The sequence below is a fragment of the Ciona intestinalis genome, chromosome 2 (assembly GCF_000224145.3).
Source record: "Ciona intestinalis chromosome 2, KH, whole genome shotgun sequence".
Taxonomy (NCBI): domain Eukaryota; kingdom Metazoa; phylum Chordata; class Ascidiacea; order Phlebobranchia; family Cionidae; genus Ciona; species Ciona intestinalis.
This window is the reverse complement of record NC_020167.2, coordinates 86,019-113,546: the sequence shown is the minus strand read 5'-3', so window position 1 is coordinate 113,546 and position 27,528 is coordinate 86,019. Positions and strand designations below refer to the sequence as shown.

The 27,528-nt window shown below is 33.9% G+C and overlaps 1 protein-coding gene across 4 annotated transcripts; it reads right to left on the bottom strand.

Annotated features, from left to right (window-relative positions):
- Nucleotides 1-476: 476 nt before the first annotated feature.
- On the bottom strand, nt 477-23,917 carry LOC100177614 (serine/threonine-protein kinase atr). 4 transcript variants are annotated; one of them, XR_003397548.1, is made up of 42 exons: nt 23,834-23,917; nt 21,983-22,115; nt 19,911-20,040; nt 19,437-19,607; nt 18,997-19,145; nt 18,598-18,750; nt 16,426-18,344; nt 16,057-16,281; nt 15,040-15,244; nt 14,560-14,711; nt 14,195-14,411; nt 13,530-13,642; nt 13,110-13,239; nt 12,310-12,483; nt 11,801-12,042; nt 11,367-11,569; nt 10,895-10,961; nt 10,418-10,541; nt 10,019-10,171; nt 9,560-9,634; nt 9,348-9,487; nt 9,026-9,142; nt 8,018-8,183; nt 7,739-7,891; nt 7,129-7,314; nt 6,990-7,057; nt 6,722-6,931; nt 6,447-6,612; nt 5,827-6,009; nt 5,407-5,516; nt 5,120-5,264; nt 4,636-4,754; nt 4,281-4,469; nt 3,751-3,868; nt 3,446-3,574; nt 2,972-3,169; nt 2,741-2,842; nt 1,986-2,130; nt 1,468-1,572; nt 1,179-1,330; nt 682-874; nt 477-629 (listed from the first exon to the last, which is right to left on the bottom strand). XR_003397548.1 is itself a non-coding variant. In XM_009859455.3 (42 exons), the coding sequence occupies exons 1-42, from the start codon at nt 23,887-23,889 to the stop codon at nt 570-572; spliced, it is 8,001 nt and encodes a 2,666-aa protein (XP_009857757.1). In that variant the 5' UTR covers nt 23,890-23,917; the 3' UTR covers nt 482-569. The 4 variants fall into 4 exon arrangements, 2 of the variants coding, with proteins under 2 accessions (XP_009857757.1, XP_018673125.1); XM_009859455.3 differs by having other exon boundaries at nt 482-629; nt 2,685-2,842; XM_018817580.2 differs by lacking the exon at nt 2,741-2,842 and adding an exon at nt 2,435-2,592 and having other exon boundaries at nt 482-629.
- Nucleotides 23,918-27,528: the final 3,611 nt, after the last annotated feature.

Here is a 27,528-nt window from a genome sequence, read left to right as displayed (position 1 = left end):
CCCACANATGGTAGCAGCGACGAGCCTTGAACCCATTACCTATTGGTTACAGGCAGGCGCGCTAACCACTATGCCACGGCGCCCCGATTATAAATATAGTAGGATGGGACACCTTTTCACTCTATTTTCTCGTCCTATTTGGTAGTAGACAGCGAAAATTCAAAGAATTATAAAACCGCTTTCTCGTGACTTCCATTGACCGTTTATGTTTGTTTAAAACACGATTAGGTTATTTGGATACTAGTGTCCCATCTTACCCCACAGTACTATATATGATAAGTATAAATATACCACGTTTAAGTTTAGTTACAACACAATAAAATTTTCGCTAGTGAAGTCAAATGTTCACGTCTATACTAGCATCATCCAGGACTTCAGGTGTGTGTACCACCATTTTTCTGCCAATATGGGATACTGACTGCCAAACCATGGTCTATCAAAATGCAGTAAAAGACACCTGATAAAAAAACATGAACTGCAATAACAAGAAATGAAAAGAACTTTATTGAAAGAAACCAATATACGAGTTAACACAGAATTGAATCTTTTGGTTTAACTAATATTGAAGTTCACATAAAAGGAGCCCATCCAATATACATTTGACAAAGTTTCTCTTCATCAGTTGCCTCCTAAAAATATTGGTAATTTATAAAATGAAAAAAATGCTGCCATGAAACTTACTTGAATCAAATAATGAACATGGCCTTCAATAGAAAGGGGAAGTCCTTTGTTCTTTGCAATGATTCCACGTAAACGTTTATCAATATCATTAACATGAGATAAAGCTTTTTCATTTGCAGTATCTGCAGATGAATTGCCACGACTACGACGACTCCATTCAACAAGAGGATCGTGGATGAAAGTTTTAAGAACACTACAAATAAAGTAACACATGTACTGATATTATTATACAGTTTTTACTGAGTACCCCTTCGTGCACCCAATGAAGTGGCTTTATACATCTTAGAGATAAATAACTTGAACCTGACAAAAAGTTGTTGCAGAAGTTCAGGTAAACCTTATAGTCGCAATATCTCTTGAATCAAACCAAGCACCTCATGCATGCTGCAGATGCTTCATTATTATGATTACATTTAGAAAGTATGACTACTTTATTTTACCACGCTTCTTATAAAAGTAATAATTTATAAATTGAACCATTGTACACAAATGTTTACCTCATAAGTGGTTCCCTTTGTTCACGCAAAACATTCATTGTGACTTCACAAGCACGCCTGAAGAAACCTTCATATTTAGTTGGACCCATGGCTTCAACCAAATTATGTGTCAATCTGAAAGGAACTATTTCTGGAATATCCAATGTCTGTCCCTGGTTTAAAAACAGTAAGTGTTAGTGTTGTACTTAATTATCATGTGAACTTGGATGTTATAACTTGTTACCGCACTTAATACAGATAAGTAAATTACATCAATTCAAGTTTTAAATTTATTTAAACTGATACTAACTTTATTAAAAAGACAACTGAAATCAACATGCATGGCTTCTCCACTTTTGGAATCGAATAAAATATTTTCACCATGTCGATCACCAAGTCCCAGTATGTAACCAACCTGAAAAAAATTAAATGATGTTTCAAACTATTTAAACCAGTCACTCAATGGAAACTGCTTCCACCCAGTAGTAGTTTATTAAATTGTCTGTTATATATCAAAAAGAATCACAAGGTACACATATCGTAACTTTTAAGGGAGCACGAGATGTATGAAACAGAAAATTGCCCTGTCATGCGAGGACAAATTCATTACCGCATTCATACATGTGGCTCTAAAAGGTTTAACACTGAGATTTTATTTGTTTTAATGAAACGTTGGACAAGACAAGTAATGGTCGTAGCTCCTACTGTAAATAAAACAAGAAATACCCTAACTTAGACATAAGGTGTAATATGCATAAGCATACATAACCCCCGCGTTATAACAAAATTGCTGTCGAACAAATAAGTTTCATTTAATCGTTTATTTACCATTGACATAACAGCAAGTGATCGAGCGTAAGCAAGTCTTGCGTTGTACCAAGAACTTGGGTTGGTGAATGTTGAGAGGAACCATTCATGGAAGACGGGAGGATGCCGGGGAAGAAGTTTGTTTCGGAAGATGTCTAATTTTTTCCTACGATTAAATTACTGAATTAAAATTCTGACAAAAAACAGGTCAAGTATAATCACATTAAATGAACAACGCAACTGTTGTGGCAAGTGGCAAGGCATACACGTTTTATGAAAAGCACTACTGACATTTTGTTGTTTATGTTGTGCTGTCAGATTTACATCATTTTTATCTTAGTTTTACGATGTCAGTAGAAAAAACAAGTTTACCAAAAGAGCTGATTTATATTACCCCTGGTAACATTAGTTTATACTTTATAGAAATGTGGTTGTGAGAAATGAATAAAAATAATAAAGTGGAAACGCACTCAAGTGGATCAGATGCTAAACAATGCCATGCTTTAAGCTGCTTTACACTTGTTTGTAGTTTCCTCGCTTTGTAAGTTTGTAGCAGAATGTGGCGGAAAACAACCGTGTTGTTTACCCATTCTATTAAACCACATTCCTCATTTAGGGGAACTACCGCCTGGATAAAATGAGACACAAAAGTAAACAAAGTGAAAAGCAAACAACATGCATAACACACTCGGTGTGAAAGCCACTCCTGTGCTAACTAACGATATTTCAGCAGACTTGGGCAAAACACATGCAAGTAATTCTCTGTTGCTAACAACCATATTAAGCTGTCGGTATCTTTGTAAGATAATTAATCGAATTGGTTTCATGTGTTCAACCCATTCTATAATTCCACAATCCTCATTTAAAGGAACAACTGCCTGTATTATTGAAAATGTTAAATTATGATAAAACTTAGTGTAAATATCCTTAATAATCCAATGTTTATATTTTTTTATATATTAAAGTACAATACAAATTAATTCTAAAATAATATGTAAATCACTTACATATGTCCGAATTTGTAATTGTCTTTTTCCAGACTCAGGGTCACGTTTTAAACATTTATTTACAATTGCAGCGAACTCAGTTAACCTCGCATCTTTGCGAAGATCATCTTTAGGTTTGCAGAGGAATATATGAGATGATCCGTCACTTGCTCGCATGGTCAGTTTCTTCGGACGTTGTAACGAGTGAAGCGTTTCAACCTTTGGATGAAAAAGCTCAAGTTTACTGGAGATACTAGATTCGAAAACTTAAGTTTAAATATATAGTATCGCTGTGGAAGTTTAGTTAAAAGCCATTTTCGTGATACAGTGGTTATTGCGATTATATCCTACTGGGGATACTAGTTTCATGCTCAATGATACTACCATTGTTAGTGCGTGTGTCTTTGGGTAAGAAACCTAAACGTAATTAGTTTAACCCAGAAGTCGAAATAGGTTGTCTAAAGGTGTTGCATTGTAATATATATAGCACAATACCTGATCATTGAAACCAACAATATGCACAACAGATAATGGGAAAGGATTGTGTTTCGATTGAGAAGTTGACACTGAGTTCTTCGTTTGTGGTAATGTGGCGGTCATGTACTTTTGTAGTGGCAGCAATATCTGTAGACAAATAAAAAAAAGTTAATTAATAATTTCTACCCAGTGGATTGGTTTTTAAATTTGTCAGCAACACAAAAATGATTACACACAAAGGTACGCATATGGTAATTCACAAGCTGTAAAAAGGTGTATGAAATAAATTGTGATATAATTTGTCCTGTCATATTATTTTCTACCTCACTAAATCCTGGATCTTCAACAAGTTTTTTGAGTGCTTTAAAATGAGTGTTGATGCTTAATTGTTGATTATTTGCCACTTGTTTGTTGCAAAGATGAAGCAACTGATTTGTCAACCTATAGAATTATTTTCAACTGTCACAAGTTATTTTGTCAAATTATCAGATGGCCACAAGAAGGCTTATGATACAAGATATCACTTTTCCATTTAAGGAGTTGTTAATACTAATAATTTGTGAATTATAAACTTTTTACTAAATAAAAAATCCTATTAAACAAAATTGTTTTTATTTAGACAGATACCTGACTATACTTTAAGGCAAGTCAAACTGTACAAACATACAACACCCAGTGAGTTCTGTCCCATTTAACTACAGTTTTGGATATTTGTTTGATTGAAATAAAAGATTTTCAATACTTAGATGTTGGAAGTTTTGCCAAACACTTGAATCCATGATTATGAGGAAGGATTTGTATGGTAAAAATAATCAACATTTAAAAAAAATTTGAACCATATGATATCTCATACTTAGTTGCATCAGACACAATCTTTGTTAGACTTGGATCTTTATAAGCGACGCGCTGGAATATCTCCTGACATCTAGTGGCCCGTTGGGTATACGAAGATTTAGATATTGCCATCATAGCCCACAACGCACATTGTGGAAAATTCTGAATAACTTTTACAAGAATTTCCTTCAGCTCCGAATATGTTGGTCTGAAATAAAAAGTTTTAAACTAACCGATAAAACTATTCGTTTTGGGAAATTTTACTTATGAAATTTTACAAGCAAAAACACATACTCTTTTTTATTAAAATATTTGTTTTGTAATAAATTCATTAGATAAATTTTAATATATTAAATTACTCTGATAAAACCTACTCATGTTGATGGCACACCCGAGAAGTTAGTTGAGAAAATGCAACATAGAAAATATATGCTGGTAGTTTCTGCCGCAAGTTGGATATCACATTCAGCAATCTTTGCACATCTTCATTGCTCTAGGTTAAAAACGTTTCAGATTTATTTATTAAATTTAGGTGTGCCCAATTTGACATTTTACAATGAAGACACACTTGGATTTTCTGTATCTTTATTTTGAGGGCACACAGAATTTGAAAAAAAACACAAAATTTTACAATTTTAAACAAAGTATGTCCCAACGTCAGTCGGATTACTGTGTGTCCTTGTTTTTTTTTACATTTTTGATGACAAAGAGATGAATTTTTTGAAATTTTTTTTACTGACATTTTGAGGTCATAATCAGATTGAGACATATACATAAACAAATCTGCCAAGAGAGGTTAATTGAATACGTGAAAACCTTGGCACAATAACAAACTTTTTACTGGTTTTGATAATATACCTGCGGTTTGCCTTGTTTCTCAAGTTTAGCAACAGTTGCTCCATAGTCGAGCCACAAAGTTAGAAGCTTAGTTAGTGATTCATAAATATGAGATGTTCCATAACGTAATGATTCTCCATAATGAAGCATGATGTAATATAAATGTCTGAGAAAATGTTAATCAAAATAAAATCTAATTTTCATCATTTATGAATAAAACATTCATAGCTTTTCTAACATATTTTACACCAAATAATTACACTTGGCAGACAATGCTGCTCAATTGCATTAAATTTAATCAAACTTACTGTGATCTTCCTATACCCCTGTTCTCACCAACCAGTGTTGTCATCAATTTATTGTAATATTTGCCGCAGTAAAAATGTGAGTCTTCCCATTCACCCAGGTAGCTTACAACCTGGTTAATACGAAGATTTTCATTTGTTGAATGGTTGTGTTGTTACGAGAGGATTTGGGTTCAATGCATGATAACTATGCTACTACTTTTGTGGGTGTGTGTAAGAGGGACGCTTCAATAACAATTGCTCCAACATAGACATCACTAACAAATTAGGCAGTTGTACAAAAGTTCCCTTATAAGCGGGGCGTGAGGTGCATAAAGTCACCAGAGATGGTACACAGTAGGTCACCCTTGTCATAACAAAGTCTGAATACCACAGTTCTCGTTATTGTGAAACACTAATAACAACAACACACACCACCGATACCTCCTTATATTTCCTTAACACCATGTTGCTGTCAAAGCTGGAAGATTCTTCCATTAACTTTGCCACAAGCAACATGACCTTTGCCCGAGTTTTTCGCTGCTCACTGTCAAGCGAATCATCTGTGCTTGAGAAATGTTCCTTCACCCCCCGCTGTAATGTGAGCAGAGCTTGGTGACTCTCGCCCTGTTTATAATTTAAACTGTTACTTCGATTATTGTAATTCTTACTAGATTATTGTGCTTAAGAAATTCTATGGTAGCAACTTTCTGTTATTTACTTTGTTTGACTTGCAGGTATACAATTTATACAAAAAAGTTATAAATACATTTAGTTACAATAGCATAACCACTGCTGTTTTTCGGTTAGTTCCTGCCCATTCAGAATTTTTAAATAATATGTTCTTTGTTTTCTCAAGCATATAAATTGATGCACAAATTTTTCAAGCATATTGTACAAGGAAAACATACATAGAAATATCACTTAGGTCAAAATGTGGCTTTAGTACTTAACACAGGGCATTTTGAGTAGCAAATACTCAACTCAAACAATTACATGTAGATATACATAAGTAGATGTAAGAAAAGTAGACATAAACGCAAAAAGATATTGAAAAAACAAACCTTTTGCCATAGTAGTTTAGCATGTTCAATGTAGTATTGCGGTAATGCATATTGTTGCGCAGACAATAAACCACCATAAGCTGTTTGGATGTAACCAGATTTTCGAGCTAATTTTGAACTTTGTAACCAAAGTTTTCCAAGTTGTTTTTTACACTCACTTGTTTCACTGCATATACAATGTTTGGTTGAATTGAATGTGTGTGTTTATATAAGTGAGATCCTACAACAACACACAATTTAAACTAATTGAAAGTTTAGTAAAAGAAATTACGGACCTTTCATTGCATAGGAAAGGCAAGGCAACTCGACTGAGAGATAATATTGGTTCCCTTGCACGAAATGATGGTTGAACTCCTTGTAATCGAAGATGCCACATAGATGTCAACTCTTCAATATCAGCAGATAATATGTTTGCTTTATTTTTGACGACATCAATAACTCTTTCTAGATCAGCTAACATGTGAAGTCTCAGCACATAAGAATATCTGTGAAAAATGAGGTGAATGTGTTTGTATTTTAATAATAATAATGATGTGACATTACCCTCTCTGGTATGAACCATTCACCATGCTTGCTGCCGACAGGGGTGCAGTTTGGTTTTGATACAACCCCTGTGTGGAAACAGATTTCAATGTACATGCTCTATCTATATTTGTTATTAATATAATCAAAATAATCTCACATCCAGTAACTGAGTAACGTTGTCCCAATCTCTTCCTCTTACAGCAAGCAACAACCGACCAATACCACAGCTCCATGTTGTCATATAATCACTGGTAGCCATGGCAACATTTGAAACTTGTGTTTTCAAAGAATCCCATTGGCCAAGCCTCCAACAAGCCTCAACTCTTGAATCTTTTAGTTTTTCCTGCAACAATTAACAAGTTTATCATTTAGTCATAATCATAAATATATATGATTTATCTATTACAAAATACGGATAAATGAATGTCATTTAGTTTTCATGTCAGGTAACTTTTCAATTTTCTTTGGACACAAAAAATGCTTAAAATTTTCAAATTTTTGATATTTTATTGCTAAAAAAAAGAGGAAATTGCTTTTTTTTGTATATGACCAATTCAGCACCATGTATTAAAAACGTATTACTGACAATTATGTAACTTGTGGTAGGATGGCGCAACCTGGCGAGGCAAGCAATCAAAGGGTTAAAAACACATTACTAGCCACAAAATACAGTGAATTCTACAATTTTAGTTTCATGTCATGCAAATTAATCATGCAGTCAACTTATTCAAATTCTACCATCAATCAAACCCAACAACAAACCTCACCTCCCACTGTGGGTTGGTGGCCACTGTTCCATCAATATAGTTAGTAGCAGTTGATAGTTGGCCAAGGTCAATGAGACACTTGATATAACCTTGATGATATGGTAAATATTGCGGGTTCTTCTGAATAATTCTTTCATAACAAGCTGATGCATCCTGTAAAAGATAAAATATGTGTTGTGTTCTGTTGGTTTTCGATGTCAGTTATAAACCACTGAAAATATTCAGTTTTGATAATTAGGTAATGTTCGATTTGGCACAAACATACAAGAGAAGCCACACCTGCAATGCACCGGTACTTTCCAAAAGTTTAAGTTGGGTTTCTGGAGTAGGTTCGACTCCTCTCACCGCCACCACACCGGACACACCATCGGTCTCATCCATTTCAACGAACAAACGCTGAAGGAACGTTGCAGATTCCGAGTCACAAACATTATTACATGAATCTCTGATAAACCAGAAATTTTTAGTCAACAAATCAAATATTCCATTTCAGACTTTACATAAAAACTAAATTTGAAAGTGATACTAAGGTATTAAAGCCAGAAAAGATATGCAAACAGTTAAATGTTAGAAACTTTTGATGGATGATATTTGAACCCTAACACTCTCGACTCCATTGTACGTATATATATGTTTTGGTAACAATGGTCTTTTGTGCCAACACACGTATATATATATATGTTTTACCCTTTTTTTCAATGTTGTGAGTGCATTTCGTTCTTGCCGCGTATATATATGTGCGCTCGATCGAGGTTGTTTGAGACTAAATGTGAACGCCTGCTTTAAGATTACCTTATTTTTGACCAATCAGCTTGTGACCCTATGATCAGCTTCTGACGATTTCAATTATAATTTACGCAATATTAGTATTTTACAATGTTTTCATTACTGCTGCTGCTGAAAAAATTACGGATAATGGTTCCGTCAGTGATTTAGTGTCTGATCATTACAATTATCATGCTGTGAAGTTTTGTTTTGTCCAATACTTATTCTTCCGCTCTGACGAATAGTGAAGATATTAAAACATTGGTAGTAATGTTTCACGTCCGCACAAAAAGAAAAACATTGAAGTGTCACTGTTTCTTGGATTTACGTTGCTTACTGTTGTATAATTCGCAAATTTCAATTGTAATTCATAGCTTATTAAAAATTGAATAAAATCCAAAATTCGAGCGGCATCCAGTGTCTGATTGTTTAAATTAATGCATCGCCGAAAGTGTTAAGATTTAACCAAGAGATCCCCTATATCCTCTTTTAACCCCTCACCCTTAAATAAAACAAACTTACCTTAAGTGAGCTTCAAAATGTAGTAAAGCTCTTGCATAAGCTCGGCATCGAAGTGAAGAAACAGCACACAACTTCTGTGGAATCTTTGTCAGAAACTCTGCGGCTATTTTATTTTCTCTGAAAAGTATTTTATATAAAACCTTTTGTCGCCATTCAGGAGGAGATCAGGGAAATTCGACATTAATCTTTGGCCCAAAAACAATTAATTTGTAGCTTAATTTTAAAAAAATGCAGTACCGAAATAAAGTGGTTTTGCCAAATTAAATTTGGGTTTAAAGTAATGCAACAAACGCTATATAGAATTTAGAAAACTTTAACCTACCTAATATGTCTTTCTTTAACAAGACTTCCTCCTGAGGGTAATGGACTTCTGCCCCACCTGGTCACATGATCAAGGATACTAAATACAGCTTGCGCACTCAACTCAAACAAATGTGAACCATGCGATCTTGCACTTAAGTCCTGCAAGAAGGTAGGAAGTTGTAATTTAAGTATATACTAATGTTAAATTTTAAAATATACTTTTGTTCGTACCTTGTCTATGAAGGTAACTTCTTCGGTTTGTATGTCTGAATTAATTCTCTCTGTGCTTTGTAGGACTGCTGTTATCTGGTAAACAAATCTTATTATAAAAGACACAAGCATTGTTAGCAAATCTTCTTTAGTGTTATTGAGTCAACAATTACTTTCAATGAAAGGAAAAGTAATGTTGCAGATCTTAATCTACAAGTCACTATATTTGCTTCGTTTTAAGAAATCAAAGGAAGATTTCAAATTAAAATCAAAGAAAATAATGAAAAACATGTAAACTACTGATTTAAAATATTACATAAGATAAAAGTAATCTGTTTTAGCATATTACTTATTTGGTTCATTGAAATCCGAGAATAAAAGAGCATCATAATATGAATTCTTTACCAGCTTTATATCACCAAAGTTTATAAGCTGATCCTAACCCAAGTATAATCATTTGATAATAATCACACCACTTACTTCTTCCACAATAAAACTTGAATAATTTGTTGATCGAAGCACTTCAACAACAGCATGAGGTAAGATGAACAAAGCAACATTGATGTCGTTACGCACAACCGCACAACAAGCTTTAAACACTCCTTTCACAAGAACAGATGAACCAGATGAAGCCTGATAAATAAAGATACTTTAATAATGATAACTTATTTATCACCGCTTGTGGGACAACTCTTACTTATTTTAGGATATTGGGAGAATGGGAGTCGTACAATAGGTGTCTTGTTGCATATTATGCCTGATGACTTTATACACCTTATGACCTCTTGGAACTGTGACATTGGTAGCGAAGTGCTCGAACAACCATGATAAGACACAGCTACCAATGTCAAAAACAACAATAACAACATTATAGTTTACCATCTGCATGAGGACAGCACAAAATGATCCAATCCATTCCCTGAAAGTTAAGTTCACTTTCCGATGAATAATCGGTCGTTTTATAGTTTCAATGTTGATGTCCGATTGTTTCTTCAGCATGTACCTGCAATACACATAACTTATGTTACACCACGAAGCATGGAGTTGCTATGATACAACTAAAATAACCATGTGGGTTTTTTTTTTCACACTGTGTAGTTAGGTATCAGGTGAGCCTTAAAACTTTCACTACTTAAAATAAGTTAAAATCATTAATAAATTTAAACATATTTTGTAAAACTACAAAAGAATTATTTTGAATTTAGTGAGGCTCAAATAGGGAGGAAAGGTGCCATAAGTTTAAAAGTTTGGGAATTTACGCACGTAAGTTACACTCATTCATAAAACTGGTCTTTTCGGTAAACAAAAAAAAACCCAAAAAAATCTTTCATCCCACTTATTCAAATAATTTCTCACCTTGATGATAAATGTGGTTCAAGCACAGTTCGTATTTGTTCAGTGAAACTTCTCCACAACTTTCGACCTTAAAGTTTAAAATGTGAGTTAGTTGTAATTTAAAATGAAAGGTTACAATGAAAAATCAATACTATTAAAACTTCGAGTGTTGCATTACTTTGTTAAGAAGTTCTAGTGTGAATATTAAAATCGTCTATTATGTAGCAACTATATGAAGAATCATATATAACAAAGTCACAAAGGCCAACCACTGGTGATAACTACAAACAGATGTCCAATTGTTTTATTTATTTTGCATATTTATAGTTCATATGACATGATGACAATTATTAAACACATAAATTTTAGTTTAAATAAAAACTTTAACAAACTAATCAAAATAAAACAAACCTGGTTAAGATATATTGAGAACTTACTTAATAATAAATTTTGAAATTGTAACACGACTTTATGAACATACTGCACAACCCACCTGTTGTGTCTTTCACACCTTCTTTGCATTCATATATCTTAAGTAACTCCTGTAGAGCAAATGCCGATATATCTTGATGTGCAGGACGTGCTACAAGAAAGGCTTGCACCAAAGTACAGAAAAGTTGACGAGAAAAATCCAAGTCTTCGAATGAGAAATAAAATGTCGCTGTATTTCCATCTTCACTTGGTAACTGCATTATCCTGTTAAATAAATTGTTACTTTAAGTTACAGATTGTTAAAGCATCTTGTTTTTTGTTGTACCACATCTTAATAGGTGGATATAAAAGCCTACCACAGCTACGATTGTGGGCATATTTATCTTTCTGCGAATACTTAGGAACATATCAACTAAAAACGTGTATATGGAAAGAGATGATCAACTGTAATTTTAAGGTATCGCAAAACAAGTGACATTCAGCGGGTCATCTTACTTGTCTGGGTCTAATGCTCCGATTTCACCAAGACTTTTTGCACACAGGAGTCGAACTTGAGGGTTGGAATCCCTGCAAGACTGAAGTAAAGCTGCAATCAACTTGTGCATGAGTTCACTGAGTTGTCCACCATCCAAGTTATGTCGTTGAACTGATTTTTGATGAAGTTGAAGAATACTACGCAGATGTTTGATTGCAAACACACGAACCTCACAACTTTCATGCCCGATTTGCTCCAATGTCTGTCGTGATTAATGGGGATAAAATAACCAAACATATTTTAAACATTACATGATAGAAGATTAGCATAATCATATTTATGTCTGTTTATTTGTTAATGTTTTATGTAAAACACCGGAAAAAAACAATAACACAATAAATGTAAACATTTTTTGGCACTTGTTGTTCCCAAAAAATGTTACCATCATTAGTTTTTAAATAGAATGCTAAAACATTAAAAAAAAAAAATTAAATTAAATATTTGCATATATGAATAAGAATGTCCTTACTTGTTCCAGATTAGAAACAAGATTAGTCGATTTTGTTTGTTGTTTTATTTGTTTTTCAACAAATTTTTGGATTCGTTTAAGTGATTGGTGTTCGGGTAGAAAGTACAACTTATGGAAGTTGGATTTCGTGAATTTACTGTTTTCCAACACAAGGAATTCCAATGTTGCTGTGACCTGTAACATGTTAATCTTATTTTTGCTGTTTCTTTGATTGCAGTAGTTCTTTTAAATCCCTAGGTCACGAACAGGGTCAAAATCAGATATGGAAACACTGGCTATAGTAATTCGATATGAGATTCTGAAATCCCAGGCCTGCAAAATGCTAACTTTATAGAAAACATATTATTAAAAAACTAGTATTAATGGTAACACCAGTTTTTATTGTTTTTAACAAAAGTTTTAGATTTTTATTTTAAAAGTAGATGCCAAAAAACTTGCTGACGTTGATTAAGTTGCTCTACTTTTATTATTTATCGCTCTTGCGCGCAACATTATACCAGTAGCATATAATGCTCGGCGCTCAGCCAGGCTTGGCACATTCCTAGTCCTGATCGAAGTTTAAGTTTTCATTGGATGACACCTATTACTATGGTTCACAATGACTTTTGACTGGTGCTATAACTTTAATAATTTGTGGGCAATGTAGCTTCCAATATTGGATCGCCGAAACTTGGCAAAAAGAGTTAAGAAACAAGAATATGCCAATAAGTACATAGTTACTGCCAAAGACAAACAAAAAATATATAGACTATGCGGCATCGAATGTGATTATAAACAAAAATAAATCAAATTTAACTTACTTCAGATGGATATCGGTCAAGAAATGGCAACAACATAACCATTACATGACTCAACATGCTTCCAAGACTTGGTTTTTCAACACACCTCACCAAACTATCCCAAGCCTTGCAGCAAATACTTGCATGAGGGCTGAAAACATTTTGTAATTTAAAAAAAAATAAAAAAAATATTTAAAATAAAAATATATACAAAAAGTATTACAAAAAAAATTTTTTTGGTAAAAAGAAGTTTTTGATAAATTTCCTCTAATAGAACCTTATTTAGATCAATCTACAAAATTTGAAAGCAAAACAAGTCATAAGAAAACATGATAAACTACATAATACTCACTCAACTAGATTGGTTCCAAAAGTTTATGACAAAAATTAAGGATTTGTAAACAAAAAAATGCAATAAAACAAAGAAACTCTAATAAACACCTGTCAATAAAGAGTTGTTGAGCCAAGCAAAGTGTGTTTATTATTTTCACAGACACCGATGATACTTCACTTGAATTCATCAATTTTAAAAGACAAATTAAACTTTCAATTATCTGTAGATTAAAAAAAAATAGTTTTTTTTTTAACTTTGAACTGAAATTTAATTTGAAACTTTAAATATTCAATCATTTGACCGGGCAGTAGTGACACGCTTATATTTTAACCAAAAAATACTAGGTTTGAGATAAGAATGCTGCTATGGACATGTGTTCCTCAAGCCTAATTTCTATAGGTTTAATATTTCAACTTTTACCAGCTATCAGAAAATCCTAATTTTCCCGCTAGAATTAACAATATTAAATATCGTAAACGTTTATTGAAACGGGTGCATTTGTTTTGCAGCAATTAACTCATCAATGTAAGGTTTGGTTTTGAATAGGGCAACTGGTGTACATTAGCGCTTACGTGGGCACACATTAAAAGGGTTCCTTATCCTATTGGAACACAATTGCATAATTGGAGTGAGATAACGTTTATCTAAATTTATGAAATCTCACGTTTTAAAGCAAAGCAGACTGACATAGTCTACAGTTCTGCTCTCTTTGTTTTTGCAATTCCTTAGCACAGACTGGCTCATATAACTTCATAAGGTTCTTTTTTCTTACCTTTTTTTTCTCATGTAAGCTTGATGCCGTTAGTCGAAGTTGTCCGTTAAAGAAAGTTAAAATACTGAGAATATGAGGTTGTAACAGCTGTGAGAGTGAAAGTTGTTGATGGTCAGTTGATTTGATTTGTTGAATGACTTGCAGCGCTTTACAAACATGATCTTCGTTTACACTTAAGTGTGCCACCAAGTGTTGAACCAGACTTCCATAGTTAAGTCTGTAAAACTTTTAAATTTATACAAAACACTAAAAAATGTAAATTCTTTCAACTTTACTATTTTCAAAACCTATAAAATTAGGAAACATCTAATTTCAAAATGTTGGAATAGCCTTGGTAACAAAATGACTTAAATAAAACTACTCACAAAACTAAAGATTCCTTTTGAATTCTTGTTTCTTTTCCCAAGAAGTCGACGAGTAAATGAAGTTTGAATCCAGAAACAACAGAATGACAAAATATATGTTTAAAGTTTTCCATGATCATGTCGATGCGGCTTTTCTCAGAGTTCTCTGACAACTGTCAATAGAAACGTGATTTAGATTTTACTGTTGCTTGAGTGAATGTATATAGAAGGTGTAATGACTACGAATGTTTTTTAAATCTTTGCATAATCGAAGAGAAAAATAAAGTTATTATTATATTATAATTATTCCAAACTTATACATGAGCAAGTAGGTAATAGCGCCTCGATCTACCAAGGAAGGTAACAACTTGTAAAACATTGAGTTACACTAAAACTATAAAAGCTTACAACTTTTTGCTTTTTTAGGTCAAAGATTATTAATGACACAAACTTAACTTTAAAGGTACATTTGTACATACTAAGAATTTTTTGTCCATTTACCAATGTTAGTAAGTTGTCTTTCTTATTATTGTGTGATTGTTGCATCACAATGATGGGGGGAAGCAAATACATCAAGTTGTTTGTGATGAAATATTCAAGGGATGAATTAAATAATTTCGATAAATCTTCCATGACATCCAGTGGTTTTCGACTGGGATTATTTTCATCAAGTAAATTGGCAACGCATGTTTCAATGATCAACCGACTGTAGAAAAAAAAACATTTCAAACAAAATATTATATATATATAAAAGAATTAAAACAATTACCTCACAGTAGGACGTTTTTTAAATAGGCTACTTTTATTTAATAACAATTACCACAAGCATGTGTGGTGAAGTCATTCAGCCGATTATTTTGTATTCAAATATGTTAAAACTTGGCATACATTTGTGCAAATATGAATATTAAAAAATATATTATATATTGTAAACTACTTTTGCAAATCATGTCTACTTTACACAAACTCTGATTTACAATTTAAAAAAGGCATTGTGGATTAGAGTAATTGCATGAATAGACAATTAAGAATGTGTAATGCATAAGTTTTTCATTCAATGTTTTCTATTTTTCTTTACTTGATAGCAATTGTCAGTGATAAAAAGATAAGGATACTCCAGTTCGGCAGTTCTATTTAATATAAATATTGCAGTGTAGACCAATATCATGCAGTATTTAAAAGTAAAAGTCTTGTATACGACATCATAAGCAATTGATTCTATACTGCGATAACTTTTCCTGTAACAAAGACAGTTTTTCGCTAAGATATATTGGAGCTAATATTATTTGCGTGTATGTTTTTTTTGAAAATCGTTAGTATACATAAGTGACTGTTTTAAACAATTGCCAAGTTTGAACAAATTTCTTTGCTTACACTTAAAAGTTACACATATTCATTTTTCTCTGCTTACACTTAACAATTTTACTCTTTTGTCTGGTGCACTGATTTCCTATTAAAAAAAGGACCACACTCTGTATATTTACTTGCTAATAATAAAAAAAATGAAGAAATACTTACCAATGATGTCTAAACACTTCCTGCCTTCTACTTATATCTGCTGATATACTTTCCAACTGAAGATATGAAGTAGAATAGCAGTGAGGTATTTGCCTTACAAGATATTGGACAAGTGTTTTTAATGTCCACTCCAATACACTCAGTGTTGAAACATCAACAAAAGTTCGCGACATTGCACCAACCAGTTCCAAATACTTGCTTAAAGCAAGATTGTTCTTTTCATCTCTGTAAATTATATAGTCTTAAAATATTAGTTGCCCTAAGGAGAAAATTTTAAGTCAATGTAACAAGTAAAAAAAATTCCAAAAATAACAGTCTTGTATAGTACAGTTATTACATAAAGACAATTAAAAGCATTTTAAATGTTACCTGATAGCAATATCCAACACCTTTACGAAACGTAGATTCCACTCACTATAATCCGACCCTGTAACCATGATGCTTGCAATAAGGGGGGTGTTGATCAAATAAGATGTGCTTGTATGTTGAAAGTGAATCAACCACTGTGCCTGAAGTTTTAAAGATATTTCGCACTCATTTTGTTTATCAGTGCCATGTAATACCATAGCAATATTTTGGCATGCAATGTTTAGCAACTTTTTATCAAGTAGATCTTTTTGCTGAAGAATGAATTCACTTAACGCACAAAACATCTCTAAACTGTTGGAGTTAAACATGTTTGAGGATGTTTCATAACATGATTGAAGCTCTATGTATGTTTCATCAGTATATGAGGATTGTACTAATTGTTGAACTACGAGAACGAATTTCCATTGCAAGTTTTCAACCAAAGCAAGTGGTTGAATAACTCTGACAACTGTTTCTACAAAGTCCTTGGAACATTTAACTTGGTGTTTAAGTAACATATTCAACTGATGGTGTATCGGTGCAATGATGGTCTCAGAGTTACCAGCCAGTTTCTCCTGTACTCCTGCACATAAGAATGGAAGAATTGAAACACTAAAACAAGAGATGACACAATTTTCACAATTTAATCCCCAGTTAACAATCACTTGAGAGCGCCAAAGGGGACAGATATCACCAGAAACAAGAGACAAGCAAGTCAAACATTCTTTAACAACAGATTGAACCACTTCTTTATCATTGATTGCATTGACATCCAAGTTGCAAGACCTCAAGCAACTGTTCACACACTCCATGTTTTTCTTTGTAAAAACAGCAGTAGGAGTCATTTTTAGATCACTCCAATCCAACTCATGCATCCAAAGAATGGAAGCAAATAAACAAACATTTGTCACAAAATCTTTTGTGCAATGAATCACAAGTAACTTGTTGTGCATCGCCCTGTCCCACATTAATGAAAGCTTTGACAGTTGTACCAAGTTTGAATAAATGTCGACCATTACTGCTTTAGGATGAATGTTGCTTTTAAATATTTTACTCAAATTGGTGAAACTTTTTAAAAGAAGAATAACTACATCATGAATTTTAATTTCGTCAACAAACTTAACCAAGATTGTATGTTGCTTCTCATCAGCTGCAGCTATGTAATGCACCGAAGTGAAAATTTGAAGACATTTCCGCACAGAATCGAGTAATGCATCTTGTGTAATTTGAACGTCACTTTTGCTAGAAAGCAATTCCTCCTGTTGCCGCAGAACTTGTGCACAAGTTGCTAAAATTTCACTGAGAATAGAATTCCCTTCACATACATTAGGTTTGCTGTTGGTTTCTAAAGAAGCAGTTTGATGAGCTTTTTTAAGAGACAGCCTTAATTTTTTTGATCTGGATTTTTCTTTACTAGGTTTACTGTTTTCAATGAATTTTCCAATTGGCTCCAAAAATGGTAATGAATGTAAAGCAAACAACAAACAAAACTGAATGCAATGCATTGATGTTCCTGCTGGTTTTAGTTCCTTCCTTAAAAGAGCTAAAGCAATACTACCACAATGGTTTAAAACTTCAGTGTCTACACACAACCCTTTCTTGAGCAGTGACACCACACACACAACTGCATACTTGCACATATAAATGAAAACTTCTTCCCCTCCGTCCAACGTTGATGTGAGGCAGGAAACACAACGAACCAAGGTTTTGAGATGTACAAATGAAAGTTTGAAAATTGGTTCTGGATACGAACCAATATATTGATCAAAAGTTTCTCTGATCGTGAACAGAGATGTTAAAAACTTGACACAACTTGTGTCATAATTTTCCAAGATATTTGGTTGAACTCCACAATCAAGAAAGTCATTTTTCTGTTTGTCATCACTCTTGTATTCCAAGATAGAAACAACACAAAACAATAATTCTTGTTGCTGATGTTTCTACAAAAATGAACAACAAAAATAGAACATTAGAATTAATAAATTTAAATACTTATTAGGTGCAAAAGTTTACATCTAAGTTTCTGGGACAGTACATTTTTCAATAAAAAATTGAACTAATTAAAAAAAATTGCAAAAACATTTGCCCAGAACAATATCTATTTTTTTTCAAACAAGGCAAAATAATTTTTAATTGTCCAGTTTATTTTAGTCAAAGTTTCATATTAGAATTGTAAATTCACATCACACTTACATTTGGCATTCCAATATTTTTAAGCAAATTGGTTAAAAGATCAAGAATGACGGCCTTCAAAGTGAGCATTCCATGTTGAAGTTGTTGTAGAGATACAACCCAAATCAAATCCATATCTTCAGGAATTAATTGAAATATATCAGCAAGATGTTCCTGTAGGAAATTATTTAAAAAGTAGATGTGAATTCATAACAAAAACTTCAATGAATGAGCATTAGAGCACGTAGGTTATAACTTCAATAGCAAAGTTAATATGTAAATAGGTTGTGTTAAAAAAAAAACATCATAAATCGAAGGGTTTGTGAGAATAACCATGGCTCTCAGATGTTACACAATGACATAGTTGAATGGCAATGATGAAATAAAGTTTTAATGACTGAATTTAAATGAAGCACCGACCTTAAGAATATTTGAAGCAACAACTTGAAATTGTTCAAGTTTCTCAAATGTACAGATATTTAAACCAACTTTGGAATTATTTGAAAAAACAGTGACTGAAACCTCTCCCATTGTATCTTGGTCATGTCTCATACTAACTGCAGATAACTCTGTAGCACATAATATATGTAAATAAAATATATATATTAATATTATACCCATCTTTTACATGGTATTTGCGTTGTCAACTACATAATAATAAAATTTTACCAATAGTATAACATGTAAAAACAAAAATTAGTGGAACTATGTCACACTGGTGCTGACCGATGGGTGAACGATTATTTAAATTTTTTCAAAGATGAATGAATAAACAAATCAGTAACAAACTTAAGATCAATACATTGGTTGGACCGTGTCATTCATATATTGAAAAATAGAATAAAACATGAAAATCTTACCCACAAAGAGGTCAACCGACTTTTTCAAAAGAATTTTGTACAAACAAATATTTTTAGTTTTAATTAACTGATGCAGTAAACAAAGCAACTTCCAAGCATCATCATGAATCGCATTAACATCAGGAGAAGATAGGATGTTGGTTAAGTTTGCCATGAAGTAATATAAGAAGTCTGTAAAAGATAACAGAAAAGATATTCTAATTTCGAAAGCTATTCATCTAATAAAGCCTGTTCATCTACTTTCTGATGGCAAAGTATAGAAAAACTATTATATATATATATATCAAGCCTACAAGTACAACTGAACTGTGGATCCAGTTTTATATTTCGGGTGTTAATTATCTGTGGGGAGTCCATCCATCAGTTTAGAAAGATGCCAAATCTTAATTGTGAAAACAGTGATATAAATGCGGCTACACAAACAATTCTTAATTGTTTGAATAAAAGTTTTATTTCGTGCTTAAAGACTCATACCAGAATAAGACGTAAAAGTTTCCGATCGTTTTTCCCCGCTCATGTTGTTACATTGAGATGTGGAGGGAACAAAGACAGGGTATGGAAATTGTCCAATCAGATGATGAATAAAATTTAGAACTGTTTGAGTCTAATATAAAATAATTGATTAGCCTACTAATTAAATTTAATCTTCAATAAATCTTGAAAAGTAATTTTTTTTATAATGTTTTAACTTGTGTAAGTTAGGTGATTAATGATCAATATATTACGAATACTGAACACAATTTCTGGTGAAATTGGTTGCTGTAAGAAAATATTGCGGGTAGCCTTAAACTGAGGTCAGTGATCGATGATTTGTTTTACAATTTTATTAAACTATGTTTACCACTGTGCCAATTTTGTCGTACGCTACAATTAGGACCACAAGAGAAATCGTGGACTTATACCTAAACACTGCTGTTGGTGGGGCAGCAGAAGAAAGCTTGTTAAAAGTATCAGCTAGGCCACATGCTAAAACAGCAGTGTGAAAATTTAGTGTTTCAAAAGTGACTTAACAATTTCTAATGTTTAAACGGTAATTTTAAAATTATATGATTTCAACTGAAGGCAGGTGATGGAAACCTATTGTATTGTCACAATACCTTGTGTGCTTATATAACTAAACAATAATTGTGAATTGTGATACATTCCTTTAATGTCATGTACAGTCATAAGTTACAGCCAAGCATAAAATGTGATGAAAGAGGTGGTGAGTTATAGTGGCAACATTTGGCATCAGAAAATAATCCTTTAGCTGGTGACCACCTAAAATTTTGGTTCCGAAATGTTCCTTAGGTCTCACTGATACCCGCTGTATAACTCTTTTTTAAAAACCTTAGGCATTCGTGTCGAAAACTAACTTTAAAAATGCGTGAAATCGTGCTGCATGACCGTATTTTCCACACGTATTGTTAGGTTTGATTTCTACGTTACAGATTACGAAATTTGTTAAGGGTTTTAAGGTTTAGGGCATGAGGTTAAAGTTTTCACTACCATGAAACAGCGCGAAAAACAATGTTATAACGTTTCGTAACGTACATAATCTATAATGATTGTGACGTAATAAGTCTGTAGGAGCTAGGGTTTAACTCAAACGCGGCTGCAGTTTTAGTCGCATAAGGAATAAGCGACTGTTGTTTATAACTTAATTAATGCTCTCCACTTAATGAATATATACAGATGTATTGACGATAATGCAAATCATAAACGATAGCCACATTCCAACAATAGCCAAAATAACAGCCACAGCAGCCAGATAGAGAGCCAAAGAGAGACCGACTGAGAGACACACAGAGAAAGAGACGCAGAGAAAGATTAAAAAACAGTTATGTTTAGTCGCTAACAAATAAAACAATACATAATATTAAAACGATGGATAACACAATACACTGGAAAAACTAGCCCAACTTCCAATAAAAACATGGTTAACTTAATTCGTCATCTCTACAACACAAACGCCAAAATGACGTCATAGTCACTGGCGGGAAACAACATAAACATACGAAATTGTAGGAGTTAACAACAATGTTAATAGCTGAACACATAATAACTAAATCTTACAATAGTTACACTAAAATGGCGATGCTAGCACAACTAAGAACCTGTACTGAAACGCAGACTAGAGAGACGCGTTTGAATAGCAAAGGCAGGAAAAAGGCAATATATAAGCCAGTAAGACGATGGCGCTAGACAGCCAGTAAAATGGTAATTGTTGGAGGTAACAAAATCTTAACCTTAGGCAAGTCAGCCGAATTATGGTGACAAAGCATGTTTTCACACATTTTCAAAGTTAATTTTCGAAACGAACGCCCGATTTTTTTCCAAAAATAATTAGACAGCAGGTATCAGTGAGGCCTATTAAACATTTTGAAACTAAAATTTTAGGTGGTCCCTAGCTAAAGGATTACCGCGTCAGAATATACTTATCTACGATTTATAAAAGTGCAGAAAAAATTTAAATGTAAACAGGGATCAGCTATTTTTTATATTTTTACATGCATGAGAGTTTCGAACTAAATTTGATTGTCCTGCCAAAAAGTGTAAATGCTAACCTGGGAAGACTGTCCTTTTGCTTTGGAGATTTCATTTTTAACATTGGTAATATTTGACAGCCGATGATGAATCAATTGATTTAAACTTTCCCTGATTTTTCTTGCTTGGTTTAACTGATCATCGGTTGGTAAGCTTAGAACAAAGTGTATATATGTAACTTGAATAATCTGGTACGGTAAATATAAAAGAGTAAAAAACAAGTCATAAACTAGGGATGTGCTGAAGTTGAAAAAGCTAGGGTTCGCCGAGCGCCGAGCTTCAACGAAAAGCTCGGCACGAGCCCGAGCACCTATGACGTCATCAAGTAGAAAAGCGTACGAGAATGCGTTCCTATTCAGCCGAAAAGCGCCGCTAATCAAAATAATACAGAACACGTGGTTTGCGGTTAAAGACGAGTCTCGCTTTTCATAATTCCTACTGTTGCAAAATGTAAAATTCATAGAAAAAATATTTAATTAAAAAATTATTTATAACTGTTACAGCCAGTGGCGCAACTAGCAAGTTTCTACGCATGTTCATCTTGGATAATGTAACGATTATTTACGTCAGAATAAACCTTTACGATCGTTACATCACAAACAAGATTGTTGGAAAACAATAGTGTTTTATTCGCTTCCATACGATCTGTAGTTTGTGTATAATTTTTGTTTCTGATGATTAGTTTAATGCAGGTAAATCGCGATTATGTGAATTTAATTGGTGCAAATATAAAAGCGAGGAGCGACGCTATCAGTAAATTGGAACCAACATAAATTGTAATATGATATTACAAAGTATCGTCCCGGTCGAGCTTGGACAGAAGCCAAAAAACATCGTTTGATGGCACCGCACGAGAACCAGAGTTTAAATTACCGTCATTTTTCACGAGAATAAATTCACAACGATTGCTTCGTTTGTTACGTGTGGAATGTATGCTACCGCATGCGTCTTCCTTTATTTCATACGCCGGCGCAGAGTGTAAAAATGTGACGCTGATACACGATGTTTTGATCTCGTGGTTGGTTGGGCTGCCAACTTGGGCAGTGGGCACATTCCTCCCGATTGTTATATTATAAAACGTCATAATTAATAGTTACGTTGCGATAGGACACGTGACGTAACAATTGAATGAAAAATTGTTCTAATTCCAAGCGAAGGAATGTTATATTGAATGCAACGCGTGTGTGTGCGTCTTAGCACTTTCTGGCTGCGTGCGTGTCTGCGGTAAAGGTGGCTTAGGGGTTGCAAAACCCTGTGGTTGCAAAACCGTGGTTGCAGCAATTTATATTATTTCATGATAAAAAAGTTTAAGAGTTTTTGGCTTTTTATTTAAAATGTGATACGAAAACATTGGACGCTCGCGTAATTCGACACCTGCTGTAATTCGATACCGGCAAATTGCTGACGTTGCGATTCGTTACTTGCGAGAGAGCAAATTCACAACGAACGAAAAATAATTAAAGAGAAAGCTGCGCAGACTAGTCTCGTTAACGCTTAGTAGCTTCACTTTTTTCATTTTTAATATTTTTCGCTCTCGCGTGCAACATTATAGCATAAGAAAACTGGGCCGAGCGCCGAGCGTCAAAAAAGGAGACGCTCGGGCACGAGCTTTTGAGTTCGGGCTCGGCTCGGCACATCCCTATCATAAACCCTTTATAACCCTACAAAAGTCGGTGCTAACCTTGTTTGCTAACCACTAACCCCTATAACCACTAACTACTAACCCCTATAACCACTAACCCCCTAACCATCAACACCTAAGTTAGTGGTTAGCAAATAAGGTGGGGGGGAGATTATTCACTACTAGCACCTAAAAGTCAACAATTTAGTTTTGATAGACGTTATTATACATAATTAAGAAAACTGCTCACCTTAGTATGTTTTTATAATCAGAAACAATAGTATTCAGTAACTGTTCAGTGTCCATTGCAAACAGCCAACGAAATTTAATCCCCAGTTTCTAATTTTTACCGCCAAATAGGGAATGTCCCCATAATAAGAATACCTAGCGCCCTCTAGAGGCCGAGTGTAAAAGCATTTTCTTCATGATTACTCCAATATAACCATTTTTATTGAGATAAAATAAAACACATCGATAACAACGGGGGGATACAATTTACAAGTTTACCAGTTGCACCCCGTTACATATGCATTTTACGTCATAGAGCACATAAGTGGTAATATAGATCCTTTTTTGTCGAACATCGTTTTTATCAGAAAACTCTTTACAATAGGCTATAATATGTTTTCAACACGACCCTATACCGTTAAGCCATTGTTTTCAGTCAATCGTCCTGTTGAAACAGCGGTTATACTGTCTGGGAGTTTAGGGGTACACGTGTTTAGGCCTGTTCACACTACGGGGGGTAAAAGCGCTGCCGATAGGAGAGAGCGATTGTCGGCCGACAAAAGGATTCACAGACAAACGTAAAATCGCCTGGTATCCTGTTCTGTTTGGCGGGAAGTTGGAAAATAAATTTATTAGTTTAAGCGTAAATACGCGATTAAAGTAGAGAAAAATACCCAGGAAGGAATATACTTTCGTTTAACAGGCATTGGTTTTATTTCATCATTTTTCTACAAAGTAATTGTGTACCGTGTAATATTTAACTGTTTTAATCAGTTTTTGTTAAAAATGCAATAGTCGCAAAACACTTTAACAAACGTTGTTTTTAATATTATTACGCTAAATTTACAATATAGTATTCCTGCAACAAAATATATATATTCATTTTTACATTCATATTTACTCGAAAATTATCTCCACCGTTTAATTTGCAGCGAAATAGTTTACGCGAAAACTGTTACTTTTCGTGCCCAAGCCGCTCATCGCTAGCGATCATATCATCATCTGCAGAGTATAAAAACCGTTTCTAATCGATTTTCTGTCCCTCGTATCGCTAGCGATGGAAGAAGTGACGTCAAAAATCGCCAGACTCTCTCGAATCGCCAGCCATTGGCGCTTTCTAGTGTGAATCCGCCTTTAGTGCTATAGGACGCTTGCATCAAACTACTGTGACGATTAACGTGTTTATATAATCGTATTATTTATCCCTCTTTTCTGTTACGCTACATTCTTTGTTGTGGTCCATAGTTCTGTTCTCGCATTCCTCTGTTTCAGTACTCGCCTAATTATTAGTTACGTGTTTTCGGTGCCGCGCGTGTAAACGCATTCCTAGTATTTGGTTCTTTTCTCGTGTGCTGCAGTTTACCGTTTAGTGTTTCAGATTACTCTTATTATGTTATACTGCCTAAATGTGGTCCCTAGTTTATATTATTGTATGTTCAATGATGATATTTTATTAGAATAAGGAATAAGGTTGCCGTTAGGTGTCTTGCCCAAGGACACATACGCCCACAATGGTAGCAATGTTTGGTAGCAACGTTTGTGCGGCGCCGTGGCGTAGTGGTTAGCTCGCCTGCCTGTAACCATTAGGTAATGTGTTCAAGGCTCGTCGCTGCTACCATTGTGGGCGTGTGTGGCCTTGGGCAAGCCACTTTACGAAAATTGCTCCAACCAAGTGGCCACTAACCAAGGCGTTTTATAAAGTCGCTAACCAAGTGGCCACTTATTAATGGGATGTCCAAATTATCAGCCATACATAATAAGATTGAAAAAAAATAAACACCCACAAAGTAACATACATGGTAACTCGTAAGCTGGCATAACCAAGTGGCCACTTATTAATGGGATGTCCAAATTATCAGCCATACATAATAAGATTGAAAAAAAAATAAACACCCACAAAGTAACATACATGGTAACTCGTAAGCTGGCATGAGGTTTTAAACCCGTGTAATAACGACTGTCGTTTTCCGGCCACGCGAGGATAAAGTAAGTTAACCAATTGTGCTTAGGAGACGTAATATATTCGTTCCAATTAATATTTTTGTACCAGGCGCTATTGCGCATGCGCCGAGACGCCACTGCGCAAGCGCATTAGATCCGAACAAATACAATACGAGCTCCAATAATTACGTACCGAAAATTCTGGGGAAAAGTACTACTGCATTTACTTTGTTTTGATAACATGGCACAGACCTACATATAGATGTATGTGTAAGTTATATTTTCGCGAAAATATTTGAAAATTGAATATTTATATGATTCCCATAAAGATCATACCTTTTTATATTTAACACCCATTCCCGCACTTTTTTAAAGAAATAATGTTTCATTTTATATGTATTACGCAGCGCCACAACACATTCAAAGCTGAATCAGAAGAGAAGTCTATAAATTTGTTTTTATGGGACACTTAAGCAAACATTGCCAAATATTTCAAAAATCATAATAGATGACGGTTTTTGGGTAATACCACGAATTAGTACTATCATTCCTCTATTAACTGACAACTATAATAAAACACACGAGGAGTTACTAAGCGTTTTTGGCACAAGCCACTTTTCATAAATTATTACCAAGTGCAAAATATTATTTTTATCATATCAGTATCTTATAGTTGAATAACTTCTGAGGTATAAATTACTAAATTAAAAACAAACTTTTCAAAGTTTGGCAATGAAAACATATAAAACTACAATGTGGGGGAAGATAGGACTCTAAATTGAAATATATTTACTTTAGCTGTATTCTGCAACTTGTAGTTAACCTATCGAGTTTAACAGGCTGCTGTGCTAGTTTCTTTGCCATGTAAACTTTATATATATAACGTTAAACCGATATTGTTTTGTTGTTTTTATCTCAAATTTAAGTTATATTGACCCCTGCCTATTTTTTTCATGCTTATATCTCAGTGTTTTTTTAAAAAAACTAAAACTAGTTTTATGAGACAAAATCAAAATGTACGAAATATTCAAGGTTGTTTTATGAAGCTATGAAACTTATAGTTTAATCGTTCGCACACGCAAACTAAAAAAATCATCGGCTTTACTATGATTTATTGAGCTTAAAAAATAGCACCTTACTATTAGGCATTTTTTACCTGATGTTCAAGGTATACTGTTTCTATTTTACATATTTTTTTAATATTTAAAAGCAGTAATCAGCTTTGACGGGCGTTTTATAAAGTCGTGATAATACCGGTCCTACTAAAACACGCCCGGCGGGGGCCGGTGGAAAAAAATATACTAAAACACGCCCGGTGCGGGGCCCGGTGGGGCCCGGTGGGACCCGGTGAGGACCCGGTGTTACGAGTCATACTAAAACACGCCCGGTGGGGGGCCCGGTGAGTATTTCTTGAAAAGGGAGCTTTCCCTATTCAAGATCCACCAAAATGTGATGCGTGTATTCAGATTTTTAGCCTAATGAGACCCCCGAGTTGACTTTGATTATGGATGTACGAAGTTTGTTTCGTTGTACACTTACATAATGAACTGTATTTTTAGCAAAAGTTTATTCGTTGAATTTTGTTAATAGGGGGTGGGGTAAGATGAGACACCTTTTCATTCTATTTCTCGTCCCATTTGGTAGTAAGCAAAGAACATTCAAAGAATTATAAAACTATATAAAACTATGTCCTCACGACTCCCATAGACTGTTGTTAATTGTTTAAAACACGATAAGGATATTTTAATATTATAGTAGGACGGGGGGAGACAGGAC

Coding starts and splice junctions, on each gene's coding strand:
- LOC100177614 (XM_009859455.3), bottom strand. CDS start 23,889: ATGGACACTGAACAGTTACTGAATACTATTGTTTCTGATTATAAAAAC. Junction 13,240..13,529: donor CAACAACTCTTTATTGACAG/GTGTTTATTAGA, acceptor AAATGTTTTCAG/CCCTCATGCAAGTATTTGCT. Junction 12,043..12,309: donor TTGTTTCTAATCTGGAACAA/GTAAGGACATTC, acceptor TAATCACGACAG/ACATTGGAGCAAATCGGGCA.